The sequence below is a fragment of the Salvia hispanica genome, chromosome 1 (assembly GCF_029641045.1).
Source record: "Salvia hispanica isolate PSC_SH4W2 chromosome 1, Shi_PSC_v1, whole genome shotgun sequence".
Taxonomy (NCBI): domain Eukaryota; kingdom Viridiplantae; phylum Streptophyta; class Magnoliopsida; order Lamiales; family Lamiaceae; genus Salvia; species Salvia hispanica.
Genome location: NC_142692.1, coordinates 2801898 through 2822180, shown reverse-complemented (window position 1 = coordinate 2822180; position 20283 = coordinate 2801898). Strand labels below are relative to the sequence as shown.

Sequence of the window (20283 nt, the reverse complement as noted above, 5' to 3'; positions counted from 1 at the left end):
AGCTACATGTGTTATCCAGTGTACGTGATAATTATGTTTGTGGACTGTAGATGCTAGTCTTAGCTGCAAATGGATCGCATTTCATTCTCATAGTCGACGGAACGGACAAGTCTTCGTATTTATTTCCGATATTTTATCCTTATTGGAGTAGTGGCCTTGATACACGTTAATTAGAGATGAGATTGGCCTTGATACAAGTTAATTAGAGATGAGATATTTGATCTTTGAAAATCATAAAATCTGGACAGATTCTGGTATTAGAGTATAAAATATTTCAGAAAATTAAGAATTTATAAATATTGGTCCCTAAAATCCAAACTGAAGAGAAAAGAGATGGGGGGAATTTATTTAGAGTAAAGGTCAAAATTGGTCCTTAACGTATGGTCATTTTGGTTATAAACTTTATTTTTTGGATTTTTTAGTTCTGCACGTATAGAAATTTGATCATTTTGGTCATCCGTCAATAATTCTGTTAAAAACTAACGGTCAACCCGATTTTGACCAAATTAAACTCATAATTCTTATTTTTAATTCACTAATTAAACTCCTAATTATTTAATAAATATCCTTGGAGGCTTCAGGAGATATGGCGGGAATGTGAAGGGGCTGATTGTGGATGAGAATGAGTTGGATGTGCTGTATTGAAGAAATATGCAGAGAGGGGGAGAATCAGATTCAAGCTGTTTACTGGAAACGAATGGTGGAGAATCAGAATTAAGCTGGTTGTAGGACCAAAAAATCTAAAAGATAAAGTCTATGACCAAAAAGGTAAAATGATCATATATTCAGGATTAATTTTGACCTATACTCTTTTATTTATCAGAGAAAAGTAATCCAAAATTTTGATCAAATGAAGGTATATCAGAGGAAGAGGAGGGTATTTGTTGTGAAGGGTAATGCATTTTGTGGCTTTGAGGTGAGAATTTAGAGCATCTCCAATGGTACATAGGGCAGCAATAGGCCAGCAATAGGCTAGCCATTCTCTCCCCTGCTACGTCAGCAGCACTAAAAAATCTACCTGCCACATCAGATTTAGGCCAGCCATAGGCTAGCAATAGGCCAGCCGCAATAAAAATAATTCAAAATATACTACATTTACGGAATTAAAATCACGATTAAATTACCGAATTAAATTTACGAGACATATACGGGAAAATTTATTAATTTTATTTAAAAAAAAAGTACATTAACTAAAAATCAAAAAAATTACTCCTTCCGTCCCGCTTAAGATGACACGTTTTCCTTTTTAGTTTGTCTCAACTAAGATGACACATTTCCTTTTTTGGTAACTTTATCTCTCTAATTAATACAATCAACCACTTTTTCTCACTTCTATTAAAATATCCATCTTTCTTTATCTTTCTACTTTAATACTTACACCCACCTTCTCTCTCTCCAATTAAATACTTTAACCAATAACTCATAAAATCTCGTGCCGGATAAGCAATGTGTCATGTTAGGCGGGACGGAGGGAGTACATAACAAAAAAAAATTCGGGCTTCCACACACGAGCCACTGCCCCACTCTACTCCTCACTAGTTTATTGAAAAATGTTAGTATGCTTTGAATCCGTTATAGTTTGCCGCTAGCCGAACGGGGGCCCGATGGTATGACATGTTTCTGTTTTAGGTCTTAATTTTGTATTGGGCTAGTTGTTGTTGTCCATCGCTAGATGTTGCTCTTGTACAGAAATTTAGAGATAGAGAAAATCGCGTTTATATAGTTTTTCAAAAATAATAAAAAAAAAGAATAAAAAAAAATAAAAAAGAATTAAAAAAAATAAAAAATAGCGTTGGCCGATCGCTGGCCGATCAGGCCGCCACAATGGCGGCCAGCGCATCGGCCAGCCACACGCGATCGGCTAGCCCACGCCGGTTTTTTCGCCGAAATTCGGCTAGCCTACTCCAATGGTTCGGCTAGCCGATCGCCTAGCCACGTCAATCGGCTAGCCGGTGGCTAGCCTACCATTGGAGATGCTCCTATCCCTTCCCCTATTTAGGGATAAAAATGTATATATTCGTTTAAAATTATTAAAAAATAAAATATAACATAGTACTATTTAAACTCTATTATAATATATTTGATATTAAAAAATCATTTTCGTAAATAAATAACGTATCTTAGAGCATCCGCAATGGTCGGCTAGCGACCGGCTAGCCGATTCGTCGTGCTGGCCGATCGGCTAGCCGAACCATTGCAGTCGGCCAGCGCAAAATCGGCGAGCGGATCGGCGTGGGCTCGCCGATCGCTCGTCGCTGGCCGAAACGCTAGCTGATCGGCTAGCCGCCATTGTGGAGGCCCGATCGGCCAGCGATCGGCCAGCGCTGATTTACGATTTTTTTTTTTTTAAAAATCATATATAAACGCGATTTTCGTTTCATTTTCATTTGCACCACTTGTTTTAACGAGTTTTCTCTCTCTCTAACTTTCTGTTCAAGAGCATCATCGAGCGATGGATCACGCGGGTGGTAGCGGTAGCGGTAGTGGTGGGGATCCTGAGGAGTACGAACGGAGGATGAACGAGGCTATGAAGGCCTACATGAACCGCGGGATGGAGCGGTACATGCGTATGGTGGAACAGCAGGCGATACCTCGCCCTCCACGAGTTGTCCACCACCGAGCAGTGATTGATCGGGATCACGTAGCTGCACATCAGCGGCTGTACGAGGACTACTTTGCAGAGTACCCGCGGTTTTCCGCCAACATGTTCCGGCGGCGTTTCAGAATGCGCAGGGAGTTGTTTATGCGCATCGTTAGGGCATTGGAGCGTCAATATATGTGTTTCCGCTTCAGGCACGATGCGGCTGGCAGACCCAGCCACACCCCTATCCAAAAGTGCACGGCGGCAATCAGGCAGTTGGCCTACGGAGGCGCGGCAGACATGTGGGATGAGTACCTCCACATCGGTGAGTCGTCAGCCCTGAAATGTCTGAAGGAGTTCTGTGGGGGCGTGATCAGCATTTTCGGTGAGCAGTACCTTCGAAGCCCTACTCCCGAAGATTGTCAGAATTTGATGCAGATGCACGGGGAGAAGCATGGGTTCCCCGGGATGTTAGGCAGCATAGACTGTATGCATTGGGAGTGGAAGAACTGTCCGACTGCCTGGAAGGGGGCCTACACGACCGGCTACAAGTCAAAGAACCCCACGATAATCCTCGAGGCCGTAGCTGATTACCGGCTGTGGATCTGGCATGCGTATTTTGGGGTAGCCGGGTCGAACAACGACCTCAACGTCCTGAACTCGTCTCCCCTCTTCAACGAGAAGTGCCAGGGCGTCGGTCCAGCCGTCTCATTCGTGGCCAACGGCAACCGGCATGATATGGGCTACTACTTGGCGGATGGGATATACCCTCGGTGGCCGGTCTTTGTGAAGACGATCCGACAAACAAGTGATGAAAAGAAGGCCTACTTTGCGCAACGACAGGAGTCGGCGCGCAAGGACGTGGAGCGCGCATTTGGTGTGCTCCAGTCTCGATGGGCGGCAATCAAGGGCCCAACGCGTTTGTGGGATGTTGGATGCGTTTCCGAGATAATGTACGCCTGCATTATCCTGCACAACATGATCGTCGAAGACGAAGGCGTACAACTGACTAGTTGGGTCGGTGACGATGAAGCCGGTCCAAGCCACGGAACGGCCACCCCTAGTGTACGACAGGGGGTACCCCTCGATGAAGCCGGCCGACTCAAGGAATTTGCCAGCATGCGCCAAGTGGATGCTCATATTCAACTCCTAAAGGATATAATTGAAGAGTTGTGGGCACGGAGGACTGCACGACGATAGTTTTTTTTCTTTATTATGCATGTACTTTTTTTTTATCTATGTAACTTTTTTAAATGCAATTAATGAATTTTTCCGTACACGTGTCTAAATTTAATTCCGTATTTTAATCGTAATTTTAATTCCGTAAAATGTAGTATATTTTGAATTGTTTTTATTGCGGGCGGCTGGCCTATGGCTGGCCTAAATCTGACGTGGCAGGTGGTTTTTTTTAGTGTTGCTGACATGGCAAAGGAGAGAATGGCTGACCTATGACTGGCCTATGCACCATTGCGGATGCTCTTACAACAGAGGAATATTCATTTACGGCTTTCGAATTACACAACTACACCAGTCAACGAGACCGGGCTTGTTCACTACCTGGTCATGGAATTAGAGTACATTTTGACTTTTTCCAGCAGTAAATAGTTTACCGTATTCATTTGTACCCGAAATGTCCCCCTCATAGAGTGACTACCCGAAAAATGCCAAAAAATAGAGCCAAACAAAAGCACATGCGTCAAACCAAGTAAGTGACACGTGCAATTTTTAATACCATATTAAAAATGGACCACTCATTCCTTAAAAGGCTTATAATGGGGAGAGTTATCCATATTTATATAGATGACATAGGATCATCACCAAGTCGATACGAGATACTCCCTCCGTCCGCGAATAAGAGTCCCGTTTTTCCATTTTAGTCCGTCCGCGAATAAGAGTCCCGGTTCACTTTTACCATAAATGGTAATATGGTCCCACCTTCCACTAACTCATTCCACTCACATTTCATTTAAAACTAATATATACAAGTGGGACCCCTATTCCACTAACTTTTTTCCACCCACTTTCTTAACATTTCTTTACACCCGTGTCGTCCATGAATGAGACTCCTAATGGTGGACGGAGGGAGTAAGATTTAAGAGGTTTAACAAAAAAAAATTGAGTAGATAATAGACTCCATCATGAAAGAGAAAAAATTATACTCCCTCCGTCCCGCTTTAGCAGTCCCATTAACTTTTCTGCACTCGTTTTGTAAAAATGATAATAAATAGTTAAAGTGGAGAAATAATAAAGTAAAAAAGAGAATAATGTAGATAAGACTTTTCTCTATATTATTCTCTTTTTTATTTTATTATTTCTCCACTTTAACTATTTATTATCATTTTTACAAAACGAGTGCAGAAAAGTCAATGGGACTGCTGAAACGGGACGGAGGGAGTAAAAAATAAAACGTACGACTATTTTTATGGGATGTACTAAATACATATAGTGTCTATTTTTATTAAATGGATGGATTATTAATTACTAAAAGAGAAATAAAGAGAACTAGAGAGAAAAATAATACTACAACGACGACTATTGTGAAAGAACAATGGTCCCCTCCTTGGACTGAAGAAATGATAAGAGGTGTTTCTACCATTCATTTCGTTATTATCAATATTGGCAGCTCGATTGGAGACCTGAGACAAATTATAGTTCATGTTGGTATTCTAGAAGATGGTCATAATAAATCTATATGCAATTTGCATTTAATCTGGGAGTACTTCAGTCTCTCATCCGTGTGTTCCACCTGAGACAAATTATAGCTCATGGTTAGTTACAAATCTTCTAAGATAATCTTTAATTAATTCAATGTGTCATCCTAATTGTCGGTTCTTTTTCGTGTGTACGTGTTTGTGAATCTAGCTACAATTAAGATAGATCTGCATCTAAGGAAGGTAATAGACTAATAGAAAAAAGATTATTTTACATCATACTGCTATTAATTATATTTATAGATAGAAATGTTACGAAAGTTCGATTAATTCTTAATTGATCATATATTTGACATTGTAGACAAAATGAAAAATTAAGCTTTGATTTTATAATGTACTATACTTTAGTAAAATTATTAACATGTAGTAGTAATGATTATTTTAAGGTATTATAATCAATGATGAAAAAATACTAACGCTGGCATGTACTAAACAATAATGATGCTCACAACTCACAAGTGATGCAATTGTAGCATGATATTTCTCGTTATATACATATTTTACATACCTCTCCAATTGGTAATAAATTAATAGTTGGAAGCCATGCTAATGTTATCGCTTATGCATAATAAACACACTCACACCTTAAGCAATGGACCTATGTCGAAAGAAACAAGCTACAGAGAGGCAATTACCAGTAGATGAATGTTGAAGACTCGGCAAATTCAATAATCATTCAATTTCTAGCCATAATCCACTCAACATTGAAGAAGAATCAGAGACAATTACAAAATTATTAATAAACAGACCTGCACCATCTCTCCATAAAAATTTACAAAAACAACAAAATTTCAAATTAAAAGCAAAAAATAACAAGAAAAAACAAATAAGTTGAGAAGAAATTAAAGGTTGAGAAACAGAGCCCCAATTTTCCCCATAAAGGTACCAATACACGCAGATCTTCTCTTTCAGAGTAAAAATAACCTAGATTCCCCCAATCAAGAACTCACTCTTCAAACCGCCAAACTAAATAATTTGACTAAGTTCAGTGGTCCCTAAAATTTGATTAAATATTTCAAAAAAATTAAGAATTTATAAATATTGGTCCCTAAAATCCAAAATTTGTGTGGGAATGGAGGTGTGAGTGATCTGTGGGGATGGATGGAGGGGAAAATATTTCTGGTGGAAGAGGAAAATTTGATGGGGGAAGATGTGAGAGGGGAAATACATCTTCATGAAAAGTGACATTTCATGAAAAGTGACATTTCTGGAAATGATCTCTTGCATAGACTCTAAATCAAGAAATCTATAGCCCTTATATTCAGAAGGATATCCTAGTAGAATGCATTTTGTGGCTCAAGGTGAGAATTTATCCCTTCCCCTATTTAGAGTGGATGCATTACAGAGACAACCAATGATTTTCAAATGATCATATGATGGGGATTTATTGAAGAGAGCTTCAAAGGGTGTTGAGTTCTGAGGTAGGACAGAAAATGGGGATTGGTTTATGAGATAAGAAGCAGCCAAGATGCAATCCTCCCAATTACCTATTGGCAAATGTGACTGGAATAACGATATTTCAACCGTTTCCTCCATTTTCACCGCGATTTTGCCAATTCATCCTAAAAAAACAAGATAGAAGCAGCAAATGTGGTCTCTATTTATAGAGGAAGAAAAATTATAAATGATATAATTTTATAATATTTTATATTAAAGATATATTAATTTAAAAATTATATATGAACCAATGAGATTGTGCCATTTGGCAAAATCTCATTGGATGATTGGATGATGGAATGGAGACCGCGCGGTGTAGAGAAAGAGGCATTTCATTTCATTTTCGAAAGTTAAGGAACGAATAAAAGTCGAAAATGATTCTGTGGGGCCCTTCAACACTAATCCTGTCATGTTTTAATCCCCCCATCTTCACAATCGCAATTCACATGTCACGGAAGATAGGATACTGCGCTTTCTCATCCCTGAAAGTGATGATCTAAGAAAGTGCACATTCCACCTGACACTTCGTCGGAAAGGACTTGGGGAGGGTCTCTACATACGATTTTCGACTCTTATTTAACTGGATAAATCACTCCACAGGATTCACTTCGCCGCAAAGGAGTAAGGTATGTATGTTCGAGTAAAATCGAGATTCCACTTGGAAATCTTGCCCTTTTTTTTCTAGAGATAGCTAGGTAGGAACCATATAATCTTGCAACATCGAGGAATCCTAGCTAATCATACCAAATCATGCAATCGAACAAAGTGACACAATGTTTAGGTGGTTATATCAAATCGATTTAAATCTCAACATCTTCAAGCTTATCGTGGATGCCTTAATGCAGTTTCTCCCTCTCCATCTCTCAATATCAAATCGATTTACACCTCTCCATCTTCATCAAGCTTATTGTGGAGTATTTTCTTTGCACACAACAGGTTAGAAAAGGTGGCCTTGCATTGTGAATGCTATCTAGGGCTTTATATGCTCGATTAATACAGTAATTAGGAATTAGTGCTCTGATTTATTTCAAATTCCTTATGGTTTTAAGTGTTCATGTAGGGAATTTTTTATATCTCGCAGTAAATATGATCGATGGACGTTCACTGCTTGTAAGTCATCATTTTAAACTCTCACTTGAATTGATCATATCATATTGTTCTTATATAAATGATGATAATGATTTTTTCTGATATTGCTTTATGAAGTGTCCAGAGGATGGAAATCAGGTTTCCCATACGCCGGTGAGTGCACAACCCAACATATGTAGCCTATATAGTTAGGGTTACAGTGAATACAGATCTATACCAAAATTAAGGTTGAATGAGATATATTAGATGATAAATACACACATTTTTCAGCACTAGCTATATACACTACACTTTATCATTACACCATTGCAATATACTGTATTTCATTAAACTGAAGTGTTATGTAAATTCATAAACACATTTAAAACATTACTAGTCTTAAGAACTTAGAACTTAGGGCATTATACGAATGCAATGAAGAACTTTACAACGGACTCTTAAGATTTGGAATTGAATTTCCAACTGTCAAAGTGATATATAACATTAAAGATTTAAAAAATTGAGAATACTATTATAACAACGAATTGAGTTCATTATTTACATGTTCTACGGTATTATTCAAACGCAAGTATCACATTGTCATTTAATCCATAACTGCAAAAAGATTGATTATGTAATGAACCTATAGTTTGGCCTTAATTTTGATAAAAGAATTGATTTTATTTGATCAATACTACATTATATATGAAATACACAAAATAAGATCAATCTTTTTAATAGTACTTCAGTAGCTGATTACTTGAGTTCAGTGCCTGATATTATTATACCAACGTTGTTGCAGGAATCAACATATACTGTGGAGGAAATTGATGGTATGCATTTTCTTTTATGGGTTATTCACCAATTATAGAATTTGTGCTGCGTGAAATCTTGATATGTAGTTTGAAAAATATTTAAAAAGATAATGGGTTAAGTGTAGGGAAAGAATTTCAATGATTTTGATAAACTTATTGCACAATCAGAATTTATCAAAAAACTAAGGAATTTACATGCAAATAATCCTACATTCCTTCTATTTAAAAATTTGTAGGGCATGCTGTAACATTCATTCACAAACAGAGAGCAGTTTGCATACGTTGCAACAAGTTGGTTTGTGAAGCCGATAATGTGTGCATAATCAAATGTAGCTGTTCAGGCACATCTAATCTAGTGCATGATGATTGCAAGGATGAATGGTCTCGATCCAACGGGGATATATGTTCTTTTTGCAATGAACAGATCATGTATAAGAGAGTGAAGATATATTCCTACTCTACTCAAACTATAGGTGACAGTTCTCAACGGAGGAAAAGGTAATATGACATTTGGCTATTTCCATTTTCACTGTTCAGAAAATAGATTTTTTAAATATTTTGATGATAGAATTGTCATTCAATATTGTTATTCTTGACTTGGAAAGTCGAATTTTGTTTCCTTTTTTTCATATATTCTTCCTGTTGTCGTAACTAGGCCTAAATGTGGGTATCCTTAATGTAGGTTTCGGTGTTGTTCGGCATGACTGATGACTTCATGCTAACCCACAACATCATCTCTTGATTCACATGTAACTGAGTCGAGAATTATAAGCTTTGGTTTTATCGGTTCTTTACCAGGATACAAAACTAAGTAGTAATAATTATAAATATGGTTTATTGTATCCATTTAATGCTACCATTAAAAGTTCATATTTGTCATGGACGGAGGTAGTCTAGATTTGTATATATATCCAGTCTCAATTTGTATGCTTAATATATGTCCTACATTTTTCGCATATTAGATTTGAAAACACTATGTTCACATGTGAATATATACAGACCATAACCATTGCAAAAAAGCCGTGTTTTCAATTCTAATATTTCATGAAAAATGTTGGAGATATGTTAGGAATACTAAATATGTTATCAAATAGACTATGTTCACATGTGGATATATAGAGACGATATGTAAGTCATATCTTTAATGATTTCGATAATGAAATCTTATTCTAGATTTGAATTAATTCAACCATAACATTTATACATAAAGTGGAGATAAAATCACCAACCTCCATCCATGCTTTCTTCATTTGATGTAGAGGTTGAAATCCACCAATTAATGTTAGTCCTCTCGTTGACTGGATCCTTCATAATTGATGTTATCGCTCCTTTAACCTCAAGCCTTTAGTGATTCTTTTGATGAATGAAGAATCAAATACTTTAGTATGCTATATATGTGTATAGTATATATACCGAGACTCTTATTTGTGCATGTAGCTATTATTGTTGGTGTATTTTCATAATTAGAGAACACATATATATAGGTGTTGAACGTCCCTTTATGGAAGATTGTGTCGCTTCGCATACAATGTGCCATGCCACAACCGTTTCTAATATGTCGATTGGTGTTTATAAATGATATATAGCTTAGCTTAATAAATAATCAATTTACATTATCCATAAATAACCACCAACACACATGGGAAAAAATTTCCTAAACTAGGTATACCATATGGCAATGTGACGTGGTATACCCCACATCAATATTATTTTGCCAAATGGAAATATATGGCATACATGGCTAAATGATAATAATGGCATAATATAATGTTTTAAGGTAATTTTTACAATTCCCATGTATGGATTATATACAACCATACACCCACACACGATGTATATACGCAAACTCCATCTTTTTTACTTTTAGTCACGTAAATACGTATGTTTTTATACTATTCTATAGTTATTAGATTATATCATTGTTCAAGTTTTATATTCATTATTTTATAATTATTTTTTATAGTTGAGTAGTTATAATAGACTACATAATTATGTCTATTAAAGTTTTATATTTTAAATTTTATAGTTGATGTTAAACAATATAATCTCATTTTAATTGGAAAAAGTAAGATTATAATACTTAATTGAATACAGCAATATAGTAGTATTTTAATTTCTTGAAATTCATATTGAATTTTATACTAATAAATTGGTGGTGCAATATGATAATACCATTCATTTTAGTATAAACGTAAAATGAAAATGCATATTATTTGGGATAGTTTACATAATAAATGGAATGCATATTATTTGGGATAGTTTTTCCGTAATACATGAGAATGCATTTTTCATTCCAAAATTTTCATGTTTCCAACTAGAAGTAAAGGTCTTGTATATTCATTTGGCAAAATAATATTGGTGAGCCATACCACATCACATTGTCATAACTAGGCACATACACGTCAACCGATTTCGGCTAACCGTCGTCGGTTGCTAACTGTAATTAGTTTACAAACTAATTAGTACTCTCATAATTCCACTGTTCCACCGTTACATATATGCACATTATGACATTAACATGTGTAAATCAATTCCAAAAGTCACATATATATGTACATTAAATCTAATGTGTCCCATATGCACGGTCACACACATATATATATTTACATGTATACATGAATCCTTACGTATCAGAGGTGAACCTACACTAGTGCATGGGTTTCCATGGGACCCCCAGCCATTTAAGTTATTTCATATATGAATAAAAAGTATTCATATTTATCAGCTAGTCCAGTTGGTTACGGAAGTTGCCGGGTTACCACTATGGCAAGGGATCGAATCGCAGGCGAGTTTTATGTAAATTTTGTCTCTTTTTTGAATTTTGTCATTCTAATTATTTTATCTTTCGCTTGTATATGTTGTAGATTCGGTATCTTTTATTAAATTTTATTTCATCCTACTAATTCATATGTCTAATAGTGTATTTTTTTTATTTATATTGTACATTTTCAAATTAGATTTGATGTCCTTTTTTAAATTTTCTCATATTAATTCATTTGACTATTAGTAGTAATTAATTTATATATATATATATATATATTTATTTTCTCACACTAGTAATTTCGTACTACAATTTTATTAATTTTTTTACTTGGGTAAATATTGTTATTATAATATTATAAAGTAATATATTTTTTATTTGTATTGCTCATTCTAATATTATTTCTTGCAATCCATCTTTCTCTTGCACTCTATACTATTCATGTCGGGCTATTTTTAACATCGTTGACACTAAAAATATACCACAAATGTCAATACCTTCTCCGTCAATCAAAAATAGTTTCACTGATGGGCGACACGAGTTTTAATTTAAAATTGATAAAGTATGAGAGAGAAATATATATAAAGTGTGTAAAATATGAGAAAGAAAGAGAAAATGTTGATAAATTAGAAGATAGAAAGATAAAAGGTTAAGAATAAATTTAAAGTGACTTCCCATATGGAACTAATTTTGGTGGATGGATGAAAATGAAAAGATAAGATTATATTTTCATGAACGGAGGAATTAGTAATTTGGACCTAGTGGCAGATTCAAAAATTTCGATTCGAAGGTACATTATATAAACATATAATTCTCTTATCTTACAAAAATTATTTGTTAAAAGTTTAATTTAATTTTAAAAACTTTGTTATGTGGAGTATTAATTACAACTAGAGGAATAGTAGAAATGAGAAAAAAAGGAAAAGTTAAAACAAAAAAAGAATAGTAGAAATGGGCAAACAATGACAATAACATTAAAAACTATAAAACGCCGCGGATGATAGAATTCGACTCTGGTCCCCGATTTTCGTATACATATTTATATATTTATACAGTCATAATTAATTGGAGGTAAGAGAAGAAGGTTATCAATACACCCGAATTCTAATTCTTTAATTGAAACCGATCCATCATGGTACTATCCTTTATATTACTAGAATTTTTGAATTTTGATACGAACTAGAATTCTTGAATTTTGATATGAACTTAATATTTATCCTTAAACCGATAAACACATAGGTCACATAAGAATATAAATGTTCTTAAACGATAACTTATTGCAAAAAAAAAGCTGTGTTTATTGAAATTAGGTAGAGAACTTACTTGAGCATGATACGGCATATATTGTCTCCTGTAGATAGAATAGATAATGAAACGCAGATACTACATGGTCTGTGTATGTATATATATGTATATGGGCCAATGTGTGGTTTGAATAGTCACAGCTACATGTGTTATCCAGTGTACGTGATAATTATGTTTGTGGACTGTAGATGCTAGTCTTAGCTGCAAATGGTTGGCATTTCATTCTCATAGTCGACGGAACGGACAAGTCTTCGTAATTATTTCCGATATTTTATCCTTATTGGAGTAGTTGTTGGAAATATATAGGATATATGTTGGAGGAGTAATTTAGTTTGGAGGAAATATTTGAGAGGAGAATGGGTGGAATATGTGGGAAATGATTTAGGAGATGTTTTGATGTGGGGAAGAAAGGAACACTCAATTTCTCAAACTTTCTCAACTCACTAACTTCTCAACTTCTTCAACTTCACAACTTCTCAACTTATCAACTTATACAAAATGTTACAACCTTCTCATATTTATAGACATCCCCTTCCTATTCTAGAATCATCTACTTCATAATTTTATATTCTAAATATCTATATTCTAGAGAATTCTATCTCTAGTTAATTCTACCAAAATATCTAGATATTTCTCTCTCCTAATTCTAGATAATTCTACATAATATCTAGATATTTATGATATCTAGATAATTCTACTACAAAAATCAAGTTTAATTATTTTTATTCCAACAGTAGTGGCCTTGATACAAGTTAATTAGAGATGAGATATTTGATCTTTAAAAATCATAAAATCTGGACAGATTCGAGTTTAAAATTGATCTAAAAAATCACAAAACTTTAAAAATTGTGCAATTTTTCCCGACCAGACTCTAACTACAATTTTTCCGACACAAACGGATCTTAAGTGGAATGCCAGAAAGCAGTGGCGCATCCAGGATTTTTGATATGGGGGTGCGAAAAATAGTTATAACGATTTAAAGTTTCAAATTTGAGCTAATCCTTTTAGTTCTATTTGTTTTGTTTTCACCATTTTTCTGTTCTCTTTATTTTTTTCATAAAAAACACTCTTTAAAAAAAAAGAATTATGCACATACATACTTTGCTAGGTAAGAGTATAGTATTATATAATAGTTAATTGTATAAATTATTAACAACTTAAGTATCAAATATTAAATATAAATGAATAAAATTAAATTTGACGAGAGTATGCCAAAGTTTATTGAATTAATACAAAATTTTAGGAGAAGTGGTTAGCAATGAATGTGGAGAATATCTATTAACAATGAAATAATAAACGAAAACTAAATAAGAACTAAACAAATTGAGATGAAAATATTCCTTTGAATACATACAAATTCTATTAAAATGAAATAATAAACGAAAACTAAATAGGAATTAAACAAATTGTGTTAAAAAACATTGCTTTGAATACATATAAAGTCTTGGAAGAACTTAAAGGAAAAGAAGATATGGTGGAGAGAGGATTTAAACCTGGTCGTCTAGGTATAAATACTGCATTTCTAGCAACTGGGCTATTAATTACCGAATTTTGGCTTTATATCTCCGTTCCCTAAATTTTGACACGGTTTACTATTTTGGTCCGTCGCTAAAAATTTGACACACTTCACTTTTTACCATTTTTGGTAGTGGACCCCATATTCCACAAACTCGTTCATACTCACATTTTATTGTAAAACTAATCTTTAAAAGTAGGACTCATATCCCACCCATTTTTAACTCACTTTCCATTACATTTCTTAAAACCTGTATCGGGTCAAAGTGTGTCAAAATTTGGGGGACGGAGGTAGTATTAGGCATAATGAATCCATATTTATTATTTTATTAGTAATACTAACTTCCTATGTAGATATGCCGCAGCCAGAAAGCATACATGGCTTTAAAATAAAAATGAAAATATTTTGTGTTGCGAAATTTTAATTTTAGTCAATCCCTTTTTAATTGTATTATTTCATTTTTACAACTTTTATTAGTATAATATTATACTAATATACGAAAATAAGATTTATATTCTACTGACTAATTAAACTCCTTTTTTTATATTTCTCTAAAGTATATGTCTAAGTCAAAGTGGAACACAATGGTGAAAGTGTTTTTTTTTCTTTTGTATAAAAGCATACTCCGCTTCATCTTTTTCTTTGCAGAGAGAAGTTTTCTAAATCATAATGTTAATTTCAAACAACATCATCTGTCACCGTTTAAAATTTAAATTGTCAAAAAACTTTAAAAAATTGCAGAGAACGATTGAACAAAGTCTTTGGAGAAGGTTTGACCAAATTTAACTTCATCTGCCAACACATTTGTCAAGAAAATCCGCCAAAACTTATCACAACCACAACAACAACAATCCACCCAATACCTCCATGCCTCACTTGTAGTGGAATACTTGTGGTGGAATAGAAAGGGAGTATTGAAAATGAGCCACTCAAGAGATAAAAGAGACAAAATCCATCATTGACTTGGGTCTGCTCTGATACCATATTAGATATGGATCACTCACGGCTTACAAGAGGGAGAGTTATCTATATTTATATAGTTGAGCTAGGAATTAGGATCATCACCAAGTATAGTTGAGCTAGGAATTAGGATCATCACCAAGTTGATATGAGACAAGATTTAAGAATTTTACCAAAAGAAAAAATAAGTGGGTATTAGACTCGCATCATGATAGAGAAAAGATTTTTTATTACAGTGTCTATTTTTATTAAATGGATGGAGTATTAAATACTTAAAGAGAAATAAAGAGAACTATTAAGAAAAAAATACTACAACGACGACTATTGTGAAAGAACAATGGTCCCCTCATTAGACAGAAGAAATGATAAGAGGTGTTTCTACCATTCATTTCGTTATTATCAATATTGGCAGCTCGTAAACAAGAAAGTCGATTGGAGACCTGAGGTTAGTGCTGTCTGAATATCTATCTTTTGTGCGTCTTGCTATAGTCCCTTTGGGTTGTTTCTTTATCTCCATGGAAATCAGTATGTTCTTAATTTTATTCTTGGACATTGTTTGCTTTTTAGAGTTCACTATCATCAATACCGTCACTAGCATCAATAACTGAAAGAAAAATCAATTAGTTATTTGTCAAAATTTTATTTATTCAATGACTAGAGTTAAACGCGGATATATTGCCCGAAAACATAGAACAAAAATTTGTTTATTTGCATCAAGTTTTCAAGGGTCTCATTCAAGACTTACTCGAACTATTACTCAACAGAATATAAGAGCTTTGGTTTTAGCTCATCGGGATAGGGATAAGCAGAAGAGAAATTTTCGCTGTTTGTGGATCACTCGAATAAACACAGTAATTTGAGAAAAGGGAGTATCCTATAGTTATAGTACCTTAACCACAAGGAGGGGGATGCCGAAGGCAGGGCTAGTGACTGGAGTGAAGTCGTAACAAGGTAGCCATGCTGGAAGGTGCGGCTGGATCACCTCCTTTTAAGGGAGAGCTAATGCTTGTTGGTTTTTTTGGTTTGCCACTGCTTCACACCCAAAACAAAAAGAAGGAAACTACATCTGGGTTAAACTTGGAGATGGAAGTCTTGTTTTGTTTCTCGGTGGTGAAGTAAGACCAAGCTCATGAGCTTATTACCCTAGGTCGGAACATTGACTGAAAAGGTAGGGTAGATAACTCATTAATAAAAAATAATCTATCATGTTTTGTTTATTTGATTTTCCTAACAAACGTCCCCTTATGTATAGTTGAACAGATAATAACGTTTTGCATATATTTTACTCTCTCCGTCCCAAATAGGCCATTTACAGTTGACACATGTTTTAATGCATAATTGGTAAAATAAGAGAGAAAGAGCAAAAAATTTAAAATTTTATAGTGGATGGTGGAGCTTATAAATGATAAAGTAAAAGAAAAGGAGAAAATGTTGTCATAACTAGATATGGACTATATCTATGGGATGTACAAAATGATATATGGTCTTTGAATGGGACGGAGGGAGTATTAAGTAATACCCCAATCCCGCCATTATTTGTCATTGGTTCTATTTTTGGTGTGTTTGTCAATACTTGTCATACTTACTGTTTTACTACTTTTGGTAATGGACTTCAAATTCTCATTCTGACTCGTATATAAAACTAATAGATAAAAGTAGGACTACGTTACACTAACTTTCCAATCTACTTTCCATTGCATTTCTGAAAACTTGTGTCAGGTCAAAGTGTGCTCATTAACGATGGACGGAGAGAGTAAAAGAAATTTATCATTTTTAGCAAGTAGATCGATAAATATACATGGAGTCTAACAACACAATGCAAGCCTCAACTCTCTTGAATTCAAAACTACGTCAAAGATCCGGTGCACAATCAGATAGAACAATCTACCGAGTCCATAGACACTTACGCAACGTGAACCCGAAAGCCTATGAGCCCGAGATAATCGCCATTGGCCCATATCACCACGATAATGAGCATCTAAAGATGATGGAAGATTACAAGCTCCATTACCTGAAACAACTGCTTGCCGAAAAGAATCCACCCGATGATGTCGGAAGGTATGTAGCTGCTCTAGACAGAGAGGAAGAAAAAGCAAGAAGATGCTATGCAGATCAACCTAAAACCCTAAGCACAGCCCAGTTCATACAAATGCTTGTTCTAGATGGCTGCTTCATTGTCCAGCTAGTTCGCAAGTTCGATAGAGTGAAGAGCAATTTAAATAGAGTGAATTCGTGGGAGATGAATGATCCTATCTTCCAAATGGAGTGGATGATCAACAGCCTGCAGCGTGATCTCATGCTCTTCGAGAACCAGCTGCCCTTCTTCGTCTTGTGCAAGCTCTACGACCTCATCGAGGCACCTAACCAGCATTCTAGGTTCTTGTTCCTTCTCCGCCAATTCTTCTCCACTCTGTGCCCTGGAAAAGGTTGCAACCCAAAGTCGCCCGTTATGCCTGCAGATCTTGACAAGGTGACGTTAGAAATTTATGTCATCATTTAATGTGATATTTCGCATAAATAACATACATGAGAGATATTGCGAGTTGAGCATATGAACATAATGTGCTTGAATCATGCAGGTGAATCCACTACTTTCGACTCAATGTAGAAAGCTAGAAAATATCTTAAGTTGATTCTACTCCCTCCGTCCCCAAAGAATATGCACTTTGGGGTCGCCACGAGTTTTAATGTAAAATTGGTAAAGTAAGAGAGAGATAGAGAGAAAAAGTAATTAAAGTATTGTTAGTGGAGAAGGAGTCTCACCTTATTAGAGAGATAAGACTTTTCAAAATTAGAAAGTGTATATTCTTGTGGGACGGACTAAAAAGGAAAGAGTGCATATTCTTGTGATACGGAGGGAGTATATCTGAAGTTTTAATTTTTCAACAATAGAACCGGAATCCAACCTTTAACCTCAATTAATTAATTTAAGCCCAATATCCTAATCTAGTTCATAGTACATTTTTCAGGTAAAACATTTGCTCGACTTCATCCATAGCAGTTGGCTTCCTCCTCCCCAACGCCCGGGCGAAGGAAAGGTGAGGTTCATCGATAGCGTTAAGAGGCTTAAAGAGGCTAATGTCAAGTTTGAGAGATCAGAAGGAAAGACGCTGTTCGACGTGGGGTTCAAAGAAGGGGTTATGACCATACCGCCACTGACCATTGAGGACAGGACGGAGTCGTTCCTCCGGAACCTCATCACGTACGAGCAGTACTTTCAGCAGACTGTCGTGATAGATTATGTCCACTTCCTAAACTGCATCATTGATTCCTCCATGGATGTGGAAAAACTATCTCAAAAAGGGATCATCAACAACTGGTTAGGGGATGCACATACTGTGGCGGAGATGGTGAACAAACTGGGCGACTCGGTGGCTGGACCCGGGAATAGCTTCTTCTATGGGGAGATGTTTGAGGATGTGCAAAAGCACTGCGCAAGACCCATGAATAAGTGGAGAGCTAGTTTGAAGCGTAGATATTTTAATAGCCCTTGGGCCGTCATTTCTGTTCTTGTTGGTGCAGTGCAGCTTATTCTTACATTCGTACAAACGGTTTTTACCATATTACAGGTTGTTTGAAAATTTGTTGGAACAGGGGAGATGCTCAAAAGTCTAGGCAAGACTTTGTAATTTGAAGTGCTAAAGGGTTGATTGTTATGTTCATTGTATTCTATTTCAGTATAGATTTAAGATGTATACTAGCATATGAAATTACAATAATGTAGTGAAGGAATGATTTGAAAATGGTCATTCTAAAATAGATTATTTACCTTTGTTTGAATATGCTTTTTAGTTTTGATTTCTGTATAATTATTGAATTTGAGTGAATTTCTATTACTATTAAATAGGTTCACGCATGCAAACTTATCCCTCGTTCCCTCATAGTTGAGCCGTTTTTCCATTTCGGGAAGTTCCCTCATAGTTGAGTCATTTCCATATTAAGTAACTTTTTACTCTTTCTTACTCTACTCTCTCTTCCTTTATTCTCTCTACTTTACCCACTTTCTACTTTACTCTCTCTTACTTTATTCTCTCTTATTTTTTTTATCTATTTATTTAACACACTCAACATACTTTTCTTAAACTCCGCACCGAAAAGTTTTGCCTCAACTATAAAGAAATAGAGGGAGTATAATTATAAGTGATTGAGAAATGGGTTTCATCGATCATTAAATAATATCCATGCACTGATTATACTATTAGATGGCTCTCACCAAACCCACCCCCTCTCAATATCCACACACACACTCTTATAGGCAATTATAGGCATAGTGATAAGGATTGGAGGTTTGCTATAAAGATTTGGATGTTATATTTTCTTTTTTGAAAAAAGTTTTCTTTCATATTAGTATAAATATATTATTTTCTCTTTCCACTCAACACACAAAATAACACCTCCTAAACTTTTGTGCCATTAGACAAGTGTGCCATCTGTTATGGGACGAAGGGAGTATATCTCTTCACGTTATGATCAGTTCCAGCAGTGAACGCCGACAACACCGAAAATGGGCTGAAATAGTTCTGTGTCAATGTCTTGAAATTCACACGTGTGAATTTCAAGTCATCCTGACACAGAACGTTTTTAGCGTCGCTGACATCTATTGCTGGAACTATATCAGTACATTTCATTTACGTGCGAATTTCAAATTATTCTGATACAAAATGTTTTTGATACGTCTTTGGTGTCGCTGACATCTATTGCTAGAGCTATTTCAGTACATTTCAATTACGTGCGAATTTCAAGTCATTCTGACATAAAACGTTTTTGATACGTTTTTGGTGTCGCTGATATCTATTGCTGGAACTGTATTAGTACATTTCAATTACGTGCGAATTTCAAGTCATTCTGACATAAAATGTTTTTGATACGTTTTTGGTGTCGCTGATATCTATTGCTGGAACTGTATTAGTACATTTCATGTACGTGCGAATTTCAAGTCATTATGACAGAACGTTTTTTATACGTTTAAGGTAGGTTGTTGTTGAACTTGAGAATAATTTCTATGTATGGAAGAGAATACATAGATTTCTTCCTAGGTTTACACATCTAATTTTGAAAAAGATTAAATTTATGTGGAGAAGTTGATATAATTTATTAATCCCTCAATCTCTTTCTCTCACAAAGAGCAT

The 20283-nt window shown here is 35.1% G+C and overlaps 2 protein-coding genes and 1 long non-coding RNA gene across 4 annotated transcripts; 2 read left to right on the top strand and 1 right to left on the bottom strand.

Annotated features, from left to right (window-relative positions):
- Positions 1–5084: 5084 nt before the first annotated feature.
- LOC148933079 (uncharacterized) lies at positions 5085–12842 on the bottom strand. Its single transcript, XR_016135545.1, has 3 exons — positions 12697–12842; positions 9842–9965; positions 5085–5327 (listed from the first exon to the last, which is right to left on the bottom strand). It is a non-coding gene; the product is annotated as an uncharacterized LOC148933079 (long non-coding RNA).
- On the top strand, positions 7823–9304 carry LOC148933080 (uncharacterized). Its single transcript, XM_089062513.1, has 3 exons — positions 7823–7839; positions 8539–8630; positions 8840–9304. The coding sequence occupies exons 1-3, from the start codon at positions 7823–7825 to the stop codon at positions 9112–9114; spliced, it is 384 nt and encodes a 127-aa protein (XP_088918639.1). The 3' UTR covers positions 9115–9304.
- Positions 12843–15455: 2613 nt separating the features above from the next.
- Positions 15456–18934, top strand: LOC125218360 (UPF0481 protein At3g47200-like). Of its 2 annotated transcripts, XM_089063097.1 has the most exons (4): positions 15456–15599; positions 15919–16322; positions 16874–17624; positions 18124–18934. In XM_089063097.1, the coding sequence occupies exons 3-4, from the start codon at positions 16953–16955 to the stop codon at positions 18730–18732; spliced, it is 1281 nt and encodes a 426-aa protein (XP_088919223.1). In that variant the 5' UTR covers positions 15456–15599; positions 15919–16322; positions 16874–16952; the 3' UTR covers positions 18733–18934. The 2 variants fall into 2 exon arrangements, with proteins under 2 accessions (XP_088919223.1, XP_088919222.1); XM_089063096.1 differs by lacking the exon at positions 15919–16322.
- The last annotated feature ends 1349 nt before the right edge of the window (positions 18935–20283 follow it).